Source organism: Symphalangus syndactylus, chromosome 13 (assembly GCF_028878055.3).
Source record: "Symphalangus syndactylus isolate Jambi chromosome 13, NHGRI_mSymSyn1-v2.1_pri, whole genome shotgun sequence".
NCBI lineage: Eukaryota > Metazoa > Chordata > Mammalia > Primates > Hylobatidae > Symphalangus > Symphalangus syndactylus.
Genome location: NC_072435.2, coordinates 24,919,457 through 24,933,945, shown reverse-complemented (window position 1 = coordinate 24,933,945; position 14,489 = coordinate 24,919,457). Strand labels below are relative to the sequence as shown.

Genomic DNA, 14,489 nt, shown 5'->3' with positions numbered 1-14,489 from the left:
AGCATTTATATGGAACATGTTCTGTGACTTGAGATCATGGGGAACTTGAGATCATGTTCTTCTAGTTTAAGATACAATTATTTTATGAGCCTGGGAGTGCTAGAAACAAGGAAGCAGCCAGTCTGGGCACATTCCAGAGGCCACGAGGGGTTTTATGCCCTGGGCTTAGATTATGGTGCAGCAGGGCAGGCTTCAACCCTTTGGCACAGAGCTTGGTGTTCCAAAGGCCACAAGGGGTTTTAGACCCTGGACCCCGGCATATTCCAAGACTCTTTTTATATTATGTCAGACTAGCAAGCCCTACCTCAGCTTTTCCCCAACATGGAATGCTATTCTAAAAGCACCCATGTATTCTTTTTTTTTTCTTTTTTTGAGATGGAGTTTCACTCTTGTTGCTCAGGCTAGAGTGCAATGGTGTGATCTAGGCTCACTACAACCTCTGCCTCCTGGGTTCAAGTGATTCTCCTGCCTCAGCCTCCTGAGTAGCTGGGACTACAGGCACCTGGCCACCACGCCCAGCTAAATTTTTGGATTTTTAGTAGAGATGGGGTTTCATCATGTTGGCCAGGCTCGTCTCAAACTCCTAACCTCAGGTAATCTACCCACCTCAACCTCCCAAAGTGCTGAGATTATAGGCATGATCCATTGAACCTGGCCACCCATGTATTCTTGATTGAAAAATTTTGCTTATATCTTAGTTCTACAGCTGACCCTCTTTCACTGTTTTCAAGATCAATAGCTGTGTGTTCACACTTCTGTGTTTTATAAATGTTACTGTGATTTTCTTGTAAGGAAAAATTAAATGTTGGGAATCAATGGCATCAGAACCTTGCAAATGAAGTTTCTTTAGCCCAGGCATGTGAAAGATGCTTCTCTAATTTTCAAGGATAGGGGTGATAAAGACCAACCCTTCCCATTAGCACTTCCAGGCCCCAATGTAAGAATTCAGGCACATGTTTTCACTCATCTCAGACATTCTCAGGGTAACTTGGTGAAAATTTCTCTTTCTCTGAGCCCCAGTGAGCCTCCCTGCAACTAGGAGATGAGGGGCTGGACCAGAAAAGCTCAACCTGAGTGACCCTGGTCCCTGAAATGATTGGCAAAATAGAGTGCGTGTCTGGGTGTGGCTTTTCTTGTGGGAGAGGGGAGTGCCCAGTTGTAATTAGAATTTTAAATGGGATGTAGTACCCCAAAAATAAAAAAGAATTAAAAAATGCAAAAGAATGGAAGAAACAGAGGTGTAGACTCAGACACAGAGACCATCTTCGAGGCCTTTCTCTGTATGAGGACATCACAGCAAAATCTAAAGCAGGTCATGTCAGTCCCTGGCAGGGAACCCTCCACCTGCTTCCCATGTCCCCCAGGACAAAAGCCCAACCCCTCACCGTGGCTCCACAGCCCTGTGTCCAGGGCCCCTGCCAGTGTCCAGCCTCCTCCTGGGAGCTTGCCCTCATCTCATGAATCCCTCAGTCACATTTGCTTTTCTGTTTTCCCAAACAACAAAACCCTTCCTGTCTCTGATCATTGTCCCTGCTCTTACTCTATGTCCCTAAATGATCACAGCCCTGTCCCTTTCTCCTCCTTCAGGTCTAGGCTCAGAGCTGTCTCCCATGCCCGCCCACCTCCATCTGAAGTTCCCTCTGCCCATCAGTCTCTATCATGTTACTCAGGTTCTATTATCTCTGCATCAATCACATCAGAAATGCTTTTTTTTTTTTTTTTTGAGAGACAGAATCTCACTCTATTGCCCAGGCTGTGAGTGCAGTCTTGTGATCTTGGCTCACTGCAACCTCTGTTTCCTGGGTTCAAGTGATTCTTGTGCCTCAGCCTCCCAAGTAGCTGAGATTACAGGTGTGTGCCACCACACCCAGCTAATTATTGTATTTTTTATTTTATTTTATTTTTGAGTCTCACATTGTCACCCAGGCTGAAGTGCAGTGGCATGATCTTGGCTCACTGCAACTGCCACCTCCTGGGTTCAAGTGATTCTCCTGCCTCAGCCTCCTGAGTAGCTGGGATTACAGACACCCACCAAGCCCAGTTGCTTTTTGTATTTTTAGTAGACATGGGGTTTCACCATGTTGGCCAGGCTGGTCTCTGACTTCTGACCTCAAGTAATCCACCCTCCTTGGCCTTCCAGAGTGCTAGTATTACAGGCATCAGCCACCATGCCTGGCTCAATTTTTGTATTTTTAGTGGAGACAGGGTTTCACCGTGTTGGCCAGGCTGGTCTCGAACTCCTGAGCTCAAGCAATCCTCACACCTCAGCCTCCTAAGTAACTGGGACCACAGACACACAGACGTGCACAACCATGCCTTGCTAGGTTTTTGTATTTTTGGTAGAGATGGGGTTTCATCATGTTGCCCAGGCTGGTCTCAAACCTGAGCTCAAGAGATCTATGCACCTCGGCCTCCCAGAGTGCTGGGATGACAGGTGTGAGCCACCGCACCCAGCCTTTGCGTGAGGTTTGGTCAGGTCTGGGTCTGTACCCTAAAGGGGAGCTCATCCCACCCCAGCTCCCCACTGCTGCAGCGTGTGTGGGCTTCTCCGGGAGGGGAGTGGGAGTTTTCCTGTAGGAGTTTATTGTCCCTGGTGTGGTCGGGGACCGTATTTCCTCAGGGTGAGGTCTCCTTTGTATGTGTGGTTGTGTTCCAGGGAGGGGGTGTGTTGATTCTGAGCAATAAACAACATATTTCTAACATTCAGGATTGACTTCCAAACACTCTTGGTATGTGAGGAAGAAACCTGGAAGAGGAAGAGGAGAGCAAAGGAGTCAGGGATGGCCCTTTCTCAGGTGAGATGATATTTTTGGGGGATTGTTCTGTCTCCTTCCTTTCAGAAACGCTGGGCCTTGGAGTTGGGAATCTTCTCTGAGTCTGAAGCATCCTGCCTGATAGGTTTGCTCGCACTCACCCATGCCTTCCTTCAGTCCCTTTCATCTTGCTTAGATTCCATCTCTTGTGACCAAGTGACAAGAACTTGGGAAGAGGCTGCACTGGGCATGGTCCTGGGAAGGGCTCACACCCAGACATGGATGGAGATGGGGTGAGGGTTCCGTGATGTCAGTGCTGTTGGGCAGCAGGGATTGTTCAGGGGCCACATCTGGGTGCACTGTCAGCTCTCTGTGGACCAGGATTACAGCAGCTGCCAATGGAAGTCATGTATTCATGTGTACAAAGTACGTGGTAAATTCTAGAAAACGCAACCAGTAAGGGGAAATGTTTTCTGCCCGATTTTATACTACGTTTTTAGTTTTTTGAGTGAGTTACTGTGTTTCTGACTCCAAAAATATTAGTAATTAGAATGGAAAGTTCATACACAGACATGAAAGATAGAAGATGTTTTATTCCATCATTTTAAGAATAGGAAACAAACCTAAATAATAGCAGGAGATTCCTTAAACCATTCTTATCACATTAAGCTCATGGAGACTGGTGTTACTGTGGAGAGGTTAGTGAAACAGGTGTTTTCATTAAACATGGTTATAATTTTTGTCATTATTATTAAATTATGATGATATTATTGTATCTTAAATATATGAAGTCTTGCTTTGTCGCCCAGGCTGAAGTGCAGTGGCATGATCTTGGCTCACAGCAACCTCTACCTTCCAGGTTCAAGTGATTCTCCTGCCTCAGCCTCCCAAGTAGCTGGGATTATAGGCGCGCGTCACCACGCCCAGCTAATTTTGTTGTATTTTTATTAGTGACGGGTATCACCATGTTGGCCAGGCTGGTCTCGAACTGTTGATCTCAGGTGATCTGGCCACCTCAGCCTCCCAGAGTGCTGAGATTACAGGTGCAAGGCACTGTGCCCAGCCCCACCAATTATTATTAAATACATATTTTTATATTTAACCATCACATGATGTATCTATTTGTTTTGTGGTAAAACTCCAAGCAAAGCTGCAGCTTAGATTTTTTGCCATAAAGCGTCTCCTTTCCCTGTCACATCCTCCACCCTCCTTCCAGCCTCACTGGGGAGCCGCTACTGTCAGTTCTGTGTCAGGTGTCAGAGCAAGTCTCATACACGTGTATTTCTGCATCGCTATGAGACTTAAAAAAAAATTCTGCTGTAAATTAAAAAAAATACTTTTTTACAAAAATTAGCTGAGCACACCTGCATTCCTACAGATATCTGAAGCTTCCTCCAGGTCAGGCAGTTGAAAGGGTGATTGCTTCCTCTAGGATGGGGCATTTCCTGTTTTCTTAGATCTGACGAGATTCCCACCTGCCCCCAACTGCCAAAGTGTCCTTTTCCAGCAAGATGAGATTCCTCTTCAGTTCAACAAAACTTACTACTTTTTATATTTGTAAAATCTTTATATACACACTCACATATACAATACACACACACATATACATATACATACATATACACACACACAAATGTATATATTTTGAACAACTTTTACAGTTTGAAAATCTGGGGAAAATGACAACCCTTTGTATTAACATCTAGTTTTTTGTGAGTCTCTGTAGGTTTCATTATTTTGTTGACATATATATATATATGTCAACACATACACACACAATGGATTTTCATACTTTGAGTAATCTAGTTTTCATGTATTTTCTTTTATTTTGAGACTGGGTCTCAGTGTGTTGCCCAGGCTGGAGCACAGTGGCGTGATCTTAGCTCACTGCAACTTCCACCCTCAGGCTCAAACCATCATCCTACCACAAGCTCCCAAGTAGCTGGAACCACAGGTGCCATGCCAGGCTAACTTTTATGTGTTTTTTTTGTTTTTGTTTGTTTGTTTGTTTTGAGATGGAGTCTCTGTTGCCCAGGCTGGAGTGCAGTGGTGTGATTTTGGATCATTGCAACCTCTGCCTCCTGGGATCAAGCAATTCTTCTGCATCAGCCTCCCAGGTAGCTGGGATAACAGGCCTGTGCCACCGTGCCCAGCCGGATTTTAGTTTCTGATCTTTCACTGTGGACGTTGTCATCTCTGAAGACATTACTCATACTCTGTCTCATCTAGATACTGAATGTCACTTGGTGTGTCAATAAAAGTTTCTGGGCTGGGCATGATGGATCACACATGTAATTTGCACTTTGAGAGGCTGAGGCAGGCAGATCACAAGGTCAGGAGTTTGAGGCCAATATTGTGAAACCCCGTTTCTACTAAAAATACAAAAATTAACTGGCCATGGTGGTGTGCACCTGTAATATCAGCTACTCAGGAGGCTAAAGCAGGAGAATCACTTGATCCTGGGAGGTGGAGGCTGCAGTGAGTGGAGACTGTGCCATTGCACTCCAGCCTGGGCAGCAGAGTGAGACTCCACCTCAAAAAATAATAATAAAACACAACTGGGAAGACAAAATGTGGTGATAAAGCCCTTACTCGGATTTGTGAGAACATTCACTGCAATTAAATCCATGCTTTCCCCTCTCCTCTTCTCATTTTCTGTAAAGATAAGAACTCCTTCCATAACCATTTCCTTAAAATGTGTTTTCCTTTCAGGGTCTATTGACATTCAGGGATGTGGCCATAGAATTCTCTCAGGAGGAGTGGAAATGCCTGGACCCTGCTCAGAGGACTCTATACAGGGACGTGATGTTGGAGAATTATAGGAACCTGGTCTCCCTGGGTGAGGATAACTTCCTTCCAGAAGTGGGGATGTGCCCTTGTGTATCTTTGTATTTTCTCTTTTTTTTAATACAGTGTCTTGCTCTGTCACCCAGGGTGGAGTGCAATGATGTGATCATGGCTCACTGCAATCTTGAATTCCTGGGCTCAAGTGATTGTCCCACCTCAGCCTCCCCCGGTAGCTGGTACAGGTGCATGCCACCATGTCGGGCTACTTTTTTAGTTTTTTTTTTAGAGACACATTCTTGCTGTGTTGTTGAAGTTGGTCTTGATCTCCTAGGCTCATGAGATCCTCCTCGGCCTCCCGAGTAGCTGGGATTACAGGCGCCAACCCCCATAACTAATTATTGGCTTTTATTTTTTAAATTTTTGCATATGTGTGTCCTTAGGGCCAATATGAGTCTTCTGTAGAAAACATGTAGTTGGTTCCTGTTGACTGAGCCAGTCTTTGCTTTCTGAGTGCAGAGTTAAATATTTACATTTGAAGTATTACTGATAGAGAAGACCTTACCATTGTGTTTCTGTTACATATTATCTGTATTTCTTGTAGATTTTTTTTGTTCTTCATTTCTCATTTACTACTTTTTGTGTTTAATAGCTTTTTTGTGTAGACATGCTTTGACTCCCTTCTTATTTATTTTTTGTTTGTTTATGACAGAGTCTCACTCTGTCGCCAAGGCTACAGTTCAGTGGTACAATCTTGGGTCACCGCAACTGGCTCTGCCTCTCCAGCTCAACGGATCCTTGTGCCCCAGAGGCTCGTGCCTGTAATCCCAGCACTTAGAGAGGCCAAGGCAGGCAAATCACCTGAGGTCAGGAGTTCAAAACCAGTCTGGCTAACATGGCAAAACTCCATCTCTACTAAAAATACAAAAATTAGCCAGACACTGTGGTGGGCACCTGTAAGCCCTGCTACTCAAGAGGCTAATGCAGGAGAGTCACTTGAACCTGGGAGGCGAAGGTTGCAGTGAGCTGAGACTGTGCCACTGCCCTCCAGCCTGGGTGACAGAACGAGACTCTGTCTCAAAAAAAAAAAAAAATTCCATAACCTGCAAAAACTACTCTTTCTCCACCAGAACTCTTTATTTATGTCAGAATTATTTGTGTATGTTGCATTTTCATCAACATATATGTATATTGTGTTTTCATGCTTTTTTCTTCTAAATAATAGGAAAAAAGTTGAATTATGAAGAAAAGGTACACTTATAACAGTTTCTGTATCTGTCCTTTTATTTGCCTATTTATTTATTTATTTGTTGATGAGATGAAGTTTTGTTCTTGTCGCCCATGCTGGAGTGCAATGGCACAATCTCGGGTCACTCCAACCTCCAACTCCCAGGTTCAAGAGATTCTCCTGCCTCAGTTTCCCAAGTAGCTGGGATTACAGGCATGTGCCACCACGCCTGGCCAATTTTGTGCTTTAATAGACACACGGTTTCTCTTTTTGTGTCTGGCCGATCTCAAACTCCCGCCCTCAGGTGATCCGTCAACCTCAGCCTCCGAAACTGCTGCCATTACATGTGTAAACCACCGCACCCAGCCTATCTGTCTTTTAATTTACCTTTACTGGAGAACTTTATATATATTTGTGGGTTGGAATGACTCTTCAGACTTCTTTCATTTCTTTCTTTTTCTTTTTCTTTTTTTTTTTTTTTTGGAGACAGAGTCTCAGTCTGTCATCCAGGCTGGAGCGCAATGGCGCAATCTTGGCTAACTGCAACCTCTGCTTCCCGAGTTCAAGTGATTTTCCTGCCTCAGTCCCCCATGTAGATGGGACTACAGGCACATGTCACCACACCTGGCTAATTTTTTGTATTGTTTTTTGTAGAGGCAGAGGCGGGGTTTCATGGTGTTAGCCAGGATGGTTTCAATCTCCTGACCTTGTGATCCTGCTACCTCAGCCTCCCAAAGTGCTGGGATTACAGATGTAAACCACCATGCCCGGCTGGCCTCAAAGTTTGTAAAACATGTTATTGCTATTAGATGGCTTCAAGTATTACAAGATTTATAGTACAGGCTCTAAACTTCCTTTGTTTAATAAGATTTGTCAGCCTTCAGTGGTGTTGATCATGAGATGCTCACTTTCCTGTCTCAGTCATTTCACTGTCCTGTCAGAAATACCTTAGACTGGCCAGCCGAGGTGGGTCATGCCTCTAATCCTAGTAGTTTGGGATGCCAAGGTGGGTGAATCGCTTGAAGTCAGGAGTTTGAGACCAGTCTGGCCAACATGGTGAAACCTCGAATCTACTAAATACAAAAAATTGGCCAGGTATAGTGGCTCATGCCTGTAATCCCAGCACTTTGGGAGGCTGAGATGGGCAGATCACCTGAGTTCACGAGTTTGAGACCAGCCTGGCCAACATGGTGAAACCCCATCTCTACTAAAAATACAAAAATTAGCTGGGCATGGTGGCGCACGGCTATAATCCCAAGTACTCGAGAGGCTGAGGCAGGACAATCTCTTGAACCTGGGAGGTGGAGGTTGTAGTGAGCCAAGATTGCCCCACTGCACTCCAGTCCAGGTGACAAAGTAAGACTCTGGGCTGAGGCAGGAGAATCTCTTGAGGCAGGAGAATCTCAAGGCAGGAGAATCATGCCACTACACTCCAGCCTGGGTGATAGAGTGTGACTCAATCTCAGAAACAAACAAACAAAGAAATAAACTGGGAGGCTTCAGACACAGAAATTTATTTCTCATGAATTTGGAAAGTGGGAAGTCCAAGAGCAAGGTGCTAGCCAAATTGGTTCCTGGCGAGAGCCTTCTTCATGGTTTAGCCCAGCCACCTTCCTGCTGTGTCCTGACGTGGTGGAAAGAGGAACAGGAAACGAGCTCTTCAATATCTCTTTTTATAAAAGCACAAGCCCTATTCATGAGCGGTCAACACCCGTGACCAAATTGTCTCAAAGGCCCCATCTGCAGAACATCCTATTGGAGAATAAGAACTTTGAACATGGCTTTTGGCCAATAAGAACATTCAGACCAGGGAGCCTGCATCATATTGTTTGTTTTTATTGTGCAACTTGTTATATACAATGTTTTCTCTGATCTGTTTATAAATTTTCCCAGTACACATTCTATGTTTTATATTTTATGCTAGTGAACTAGATAACTAAGGGCAATGCATATATATAGAATTGCTGTATTTCCTGGCTGTTTCATAAATGTAGTTGTGACATCATAATTGCACCCTCTGACACTGTTAGTCAATTCTTTTTTTTTTTTTTTGAGACGAAGTCTTACCCTTTCACTCAGGCTGGAGGGCAATGGTGCAATCTCGGCTCACCATAACCTTTGCCTACCAGGTTCCAATGATTCTCCTACCTCGGCCTCCCAAGTAGCTGAGATTATAGGTGTACACCACCACGCCCAGCTAATTTTTTTTGTATTTTTAGTAGAGTTAGGGATTCACCATCTTGGCCAGGCAACTCTGGAAATCCTGACCTCATGTTCTGCCCGCCTTGGCCTGCCAAAGTGCTGGGATTACAGGCATGAGCCATCGCGCCCAGCCATTAGTCAATTCTTATTCCTTATAATGCTGTGTATATTTTTTACCTCATAACTCAGCAGGTAGTGATCTTCACATGTATTTCAGTTCTTATATTGTGTGCTGGTGGTAAATAGAAGTTGTGGCTTTTTTCTTAACAGGGAATTGTTTAGAATTCTGCAGGTTGTATAAATGTACTTGTTATTTGCTTGCTAGTTTTATTGGTTACAATATTTTACCAACTAACTTTTATGATTGTATGTAAAGCTTTTCGGTATGTGGTATGCAATATAACTGACACAGTCCATTAGTTAATGCCATTTTTTTTTTGAGACGGAGTTTCACTCTTGTTGCCCAGGCTGGAGTGCAATGACGTGATCTTGGCTCACTGCAACTTACACCTCCTGGGTTCAAGTGATTCTCCTGCCTCAGCCTTCCTGAGTAGCTGGGATTACAGGCATGAGCCACCATACCCGGCTAATTTTGTATTGTTAGTAGAGACGAGGTTTCTCCATGTTTGTCAGGCTGGTCTCGAACTCCTGATCTCAGGTGATCCGCCTGCCTCGGCCTCCCAAAGTGATAGGATTACAGGTGTGAGCCACCGTGCCCGGCATTAATGTCACATTAACTAGGGCAGTGTGGCTTATGCCTGCAATCCTAGGACTTTGAGAAGCTGAGGCGGGTGGCTCATTGAGGTCAAAAGTTCGAGACCAGCCCGACCAAGATGGTGAAACCCTATATCTACTAAAAATACAAAAATTAGCCAAGCATGCCAGCATGTGCCTGTAATCCCAGGTACTCAGGAGGCTGAGGCAAAAGAATGGCTTGAACCCAAAAGGTGGAGGTTGCAGTGAGCCGAGGTTGGGCCATTGCACTCCAGCCTGTTGTGACAAGTGAAACTTCATCTCAAAAATAAAAAAATACAAAAATTTTTTTTAAAATGTCACAATGTGCCTTTTCTGCATAGATATAGGTAATTTTATGACAGTTATTCAGAAAAATATTGTATTAACTTTTTTTTTTTTTTTGAGATAGTCTCACTTTGTCACCCAGGCTGAAGTACAGTGTTGTGATCTCAGCTCACTGTAACCTCTGCCTCTTGGGTTCAAGCGATTCTTGTGCCTCAGCCTCCTAAGTAGCTGGGACTACAGACATGGGCCACTACACCTGGCTACATTTTGTAATCTTTTCTTGTCTTCTCAGTGCTATGATTGTTTGACAATAGAGAGTTTCCATTGATTTTGGTTATCCTTACATGAGCTTGCTGTGGATTATTTACCAATATAGTATATCGTGTGGTCCTATAGCATTTATTTCTATACAGTAAATATGCTGTAAATATGAAGAATATATGCTTTTCATTGATGTGACAGTGATATGTTTTTTGCAAACTGTTAGACACTTTAGGGTCACAGTGGAAAAATACTCCTTACTTTAGGCTTATACACATTTGTGCGCTGTCAGTGTTTTGTCGTGATATTGGAAATAGGGTTCTGTAGAAATGATTTGAAGCACATGTAATCGCCCTTTATCTAATAAAGAATCTTACACTTTTATGTTCCTAAACTTTGAAGATCATGTTTGGGAAGTTTAAAATAAGTATTTTTGTTGTGTCACATTTACACATTTCAGTATTATTTACCATCTGTACTGAACTGGAAACCTATTGGTGTTTATATTTTGTAGATATCTCTTCCAGATGCATGGTGAAGGAGTTCTTGTCAGCTGCTCAAGGCAAGAGAGAAGAGTTCCATACAGGAACGTTGGAAAGACATGAAAGTCATCACATTGGACACTTTTGCTTTCAGGAAATTGATAAAGATATTCGTAACTTAGAGTTTCAGTGGCAAGAAGATGAAAGAAATAGCCATGAAGCACCCACGACAGAAATCAAAAAGTTGACTGGTAGTACAGACCGATATGATCAAAGGCATTTTGGAAACAAGCCTATTAAAGATCAGCTTGGATCAAGCTTTCATTCACATCTGCCTGAACTCCACATATTTCAGACCCAAGGGAAAATTGATAATCAAGTTGAGAAGTCTATCAACAATGCTTCCTTAATTTCAACAGCCCAAAGAATTTCTTGTAGGCCCAAAACCCATATTTCTAATAATTATGGGAATAATTTCCTGAATCATTTGTTACTCACACAAAAACAGGAGGTACACGTGAGAAAAAAGTCTTTCCAATGTAATGAGAGTGGCACAGCCTTTAATTATAGCTCACTCTTAAGGAAACATCAGATAATCCATTTAGGAGAGAAACAATATAAATGTGATGTATGTGGCAAGGTCTTTAATCGGAAGCGAAACCTAGCATGCCATCATAGATGTCACACTGGTGAGAAACCTTACAGGTGTAATGAGTGTGGCAAGACCTTCAGTCAGACGTATTCCCTTACATGCCATCATAGACTTCATACTGGAGAGAAACCTTACAAATGTGAAGAATGTGACAAAGCTTTCAGTTTCAAATCAAACCTTAAAAGACATAGGAGAATTCATGCTGGAGAGAAACCATACAAGTGTAATGAATGCGGCAAGACCTTTAGTCAGACGTCATCCCTTACATGCCATCGTAGACTTCATACTGGAGAGAAACCTTACAAGTGTAATGAGTGTGGCAAGACCTTTAGTCGAAAGTCATCCCTTACTTGCCATCGTAGACTTCATACTGGAGAGAAACCTTATAAGTGTGATGAGTGTGGCAAGACCTTTAGTCAGGAGTTAACCCTTAAATGCCATCGTAGACTTCATACTGGAGAGAAACCTTACAAGTGTAATGAGTGTGGCAAGGTTTTTAATAAAAAAGCAAACCTTGCACGTCATCATAGACTTCATACTGGAGAGAAACCCTACAAGTGTACTGAGTGTGTCAAGACGTTCAGTCGAAATTCAGCCCTTGTAATTCATAAGGCTATTCATATTGGAGAGAAACGTTACAAGTGTAATGAGTGTGGCAAGACGTTCCGTCGAATTTCAGCCCTTGTAATTCATACGGCAATTCATACTGGAGAGAAACCTTACAAGTGTAATGAATGTGGCAAGGGTTTTAATAGAAAATCACACCTTGCATGTCATCATAGACTTCATACTGGAGAGAAACCTTACAAGTGTAATGAATGTGGCAAGGTTTTTAATCGAAAAACACACCTTGCACATCATCATAGACTTCATACTGGAGATAAACCTTACAAGTGTAACGAATGTGGCAAGGTTTTTAATCAAAAAGCACACCTTGCACGTCATCATAGACTTCATACTGGAGAGAAACCCTACAAGTGTAATGAATGTGGCAAGGTTTTTAATCAAAAAGCAAACCTTGCACGTCATCATAGACTTCATACTGGAGAGAAACCTTACAAGTTTAATGAGCGTGGCAAAGTTTTTAATTGAAAAGCAAAGCTTTCACATCATCCTACAATTCATACTGGAGAGAAACCTTACAAGTGCAATGAGTATGGCAAGACCTTCCGTCACAATTCAGTCCTTGTAATTCATAAGAATTCATACTGGAGAGAAACCTTACAAGTGCAATGAGTATGGCAAGACCTTCCGTCACAATTCAGTCCTTGTAATTCATAAGAATTCATACTGGAGAGAAACCTTACAAGTTTAATGAGCGTGGCAAAGTTTTTAATTGAAAAGCAAAGCTTGCACATCATCATACAATTCATACTGGAAAGAAACCTTACAAGTGCAATGAGTGTGGCAAGACCTTCCATCACAATTCAGTCCTTGTAATTCATAAGAATTCATACTGGAGAGAAACCTTAAAAGTGTAATGAATGTTGCAAAATTTTTAATCAACAAGCACACCTTCCATGTCATCATAGACTTCATAGTGGAGAGAAACCTTAGAAATGTGAAGCATGAGACAAAGTTTACAGTCACAAATCAAGCCTCAAAAGACAGGAGAATTCATACTGGAGAGAAAGCTTACAAAGGTGAAGAATATCACAAAGTGTTCAGTCACAAGTCAAACCTTGAAAGACATAAAATAATTCATACTGGAGAGAAACCATAAAATTGTAAGAGTTTGTGACCAGGGCCGGGCGCGGTGGCTCACACCTGTAATCCTAGCACTTTGGGAGGCCAAGGCAGACGGATCACAAGGTCAGGAGATCGAGACCATCCTGGCTAACATGGTGAAACCCCGTCTCTACTAGAAAATAAAAAAAATTAGCTGGATGTGGTGGCGGGCGCCTGTAGTCCCAGCTACTCAGGAGGCTGAGGCAGGAGAATGGCATGAACTCGGGAGGTGGAGCTTGCAGTGAGCCGAGATTGCGCCACTGCACTCCAGCCTGGGGGACAGAGTGAGACTCCATCTCAAAAAAAAAAAGAGTTTGTGACAAGGCTTTCAGGCATGATTCACGCCTGGCACAACATACTAGAATTTATACTGGAGAGAAACCTTACAAGTGTAATGAGCCTGGCAAAGCCTTAATGAGCAGTCAACACTTATTCACCATCAGGCAATCCATGATGAAGGAAACTTTACTAACGTAATGATTGTCATCAAGTCTTCAGTAACGCTACAACCGTTGCAAATCATTGGAGAACCCATAAGGAAGAGCGATCATACAAGTGTAATAATTGGCAAATTATTCAGACATCATCCATACCTTGCAGTTCATTGGCAAACTCATACTGGAGAGAAACCTTACAAATGTCATGACTGAGGCAAGGTCTTCAGTCAAACTTCATCCTATGCAAAACATGGGAGAATCCATACAGGAGAGAAACCTCACAAGTGTGCTGATGGTGGCAAAGCCTTTACGTCACGTACACACCTCATTAGACATCAGAAAATCCATACTGGACAGAAAACTTACAAATGTCATCAGTGTGGCAAGGTCTTCAGTCTGACTTCACTCCTTGCAGAATATCAGAAAATTCATTTTTGAGGTAATTGTTCCAAATGCAATGAGTAGAGCAAACCATCAAGCATTAATTGACATTAAAGTGTTTATGTTAAGAAGATTGGGCTGGCCGCAGTGTCTCACGCCTGTAATCCCAGCACTTTGGGAGGCCAAGGCGGGTAGATCACTTGAGGTCAGGAGTTTCAGATCAGGCTGGCCAACAGACGTGAGCCACTTTTCCCAGTTTGCTTTTTGTTCTTTAACAAAAACTGATAGAGATTTTTATGGGTATTGTGTTGAATCTAAATCACACTGGGTTATATAATCATTTAACAATATTAATTTTTCCAAACCAGCAATATGGGTTATATCTCTGTATATGTTCTTAATCATATTGAGCTATGTTTGTAGATTTCAAGGTACAAACTTCTCACATTTTTACTTTTATTCCTAAGTATTTCTTACTTTAAGTTCTCTAGCAAATGGAAGTGTTTTTAAATTTTCTTTTAAAATTGTTTATTGTTAGTGTATGGAAATTCAACTAATTTT

The 14,489-nt window shown here is 42.6% G+C and overlaps 2 protein-coding genes across 2 annotated transcripts in view; both read left to right on the top strand.

Annotated features, from left to right (window-relative positions):
* The window catches only part of LOC129460654 (zinc finger protein 813-like), a 109,645-nt gene that overhangs the window by 7,264 nt on the left and 87,892 nt on the right, over positions 1 to 14,489 (top strand). Inside the window, 6 exon segments of the mRNA XM_055238789.2 lie at positions 2,708 to 2,795; positions 5,466 to 5,592; positions 10,763 to 11,874; positions 12,043 to 12,536; positions 13,570 to 13,674; positions 13,676 to 13,833. Coding sequence (XP_055094764.1) covers positions 2,781 to 2,795; positions 5,466 to 5,592; positions 10,763 to 11,874; positions 12,043 to 12,536; positions 13,570 to 13,674; positions 13,676 to 13,833 — 2,011 coding nt within the window. The 5' untranslated portion in view covers positions 2,708 to 2,780.
* LOC129459522 (zinc finger protein 578-like) overlaps positions 1 to 14,489 on the top strand; it is an 82,237-nt gene that overhangs the window by 65,115 nt on the left and 2,633 nt on the right. The window lies entirely within an intron of this gene.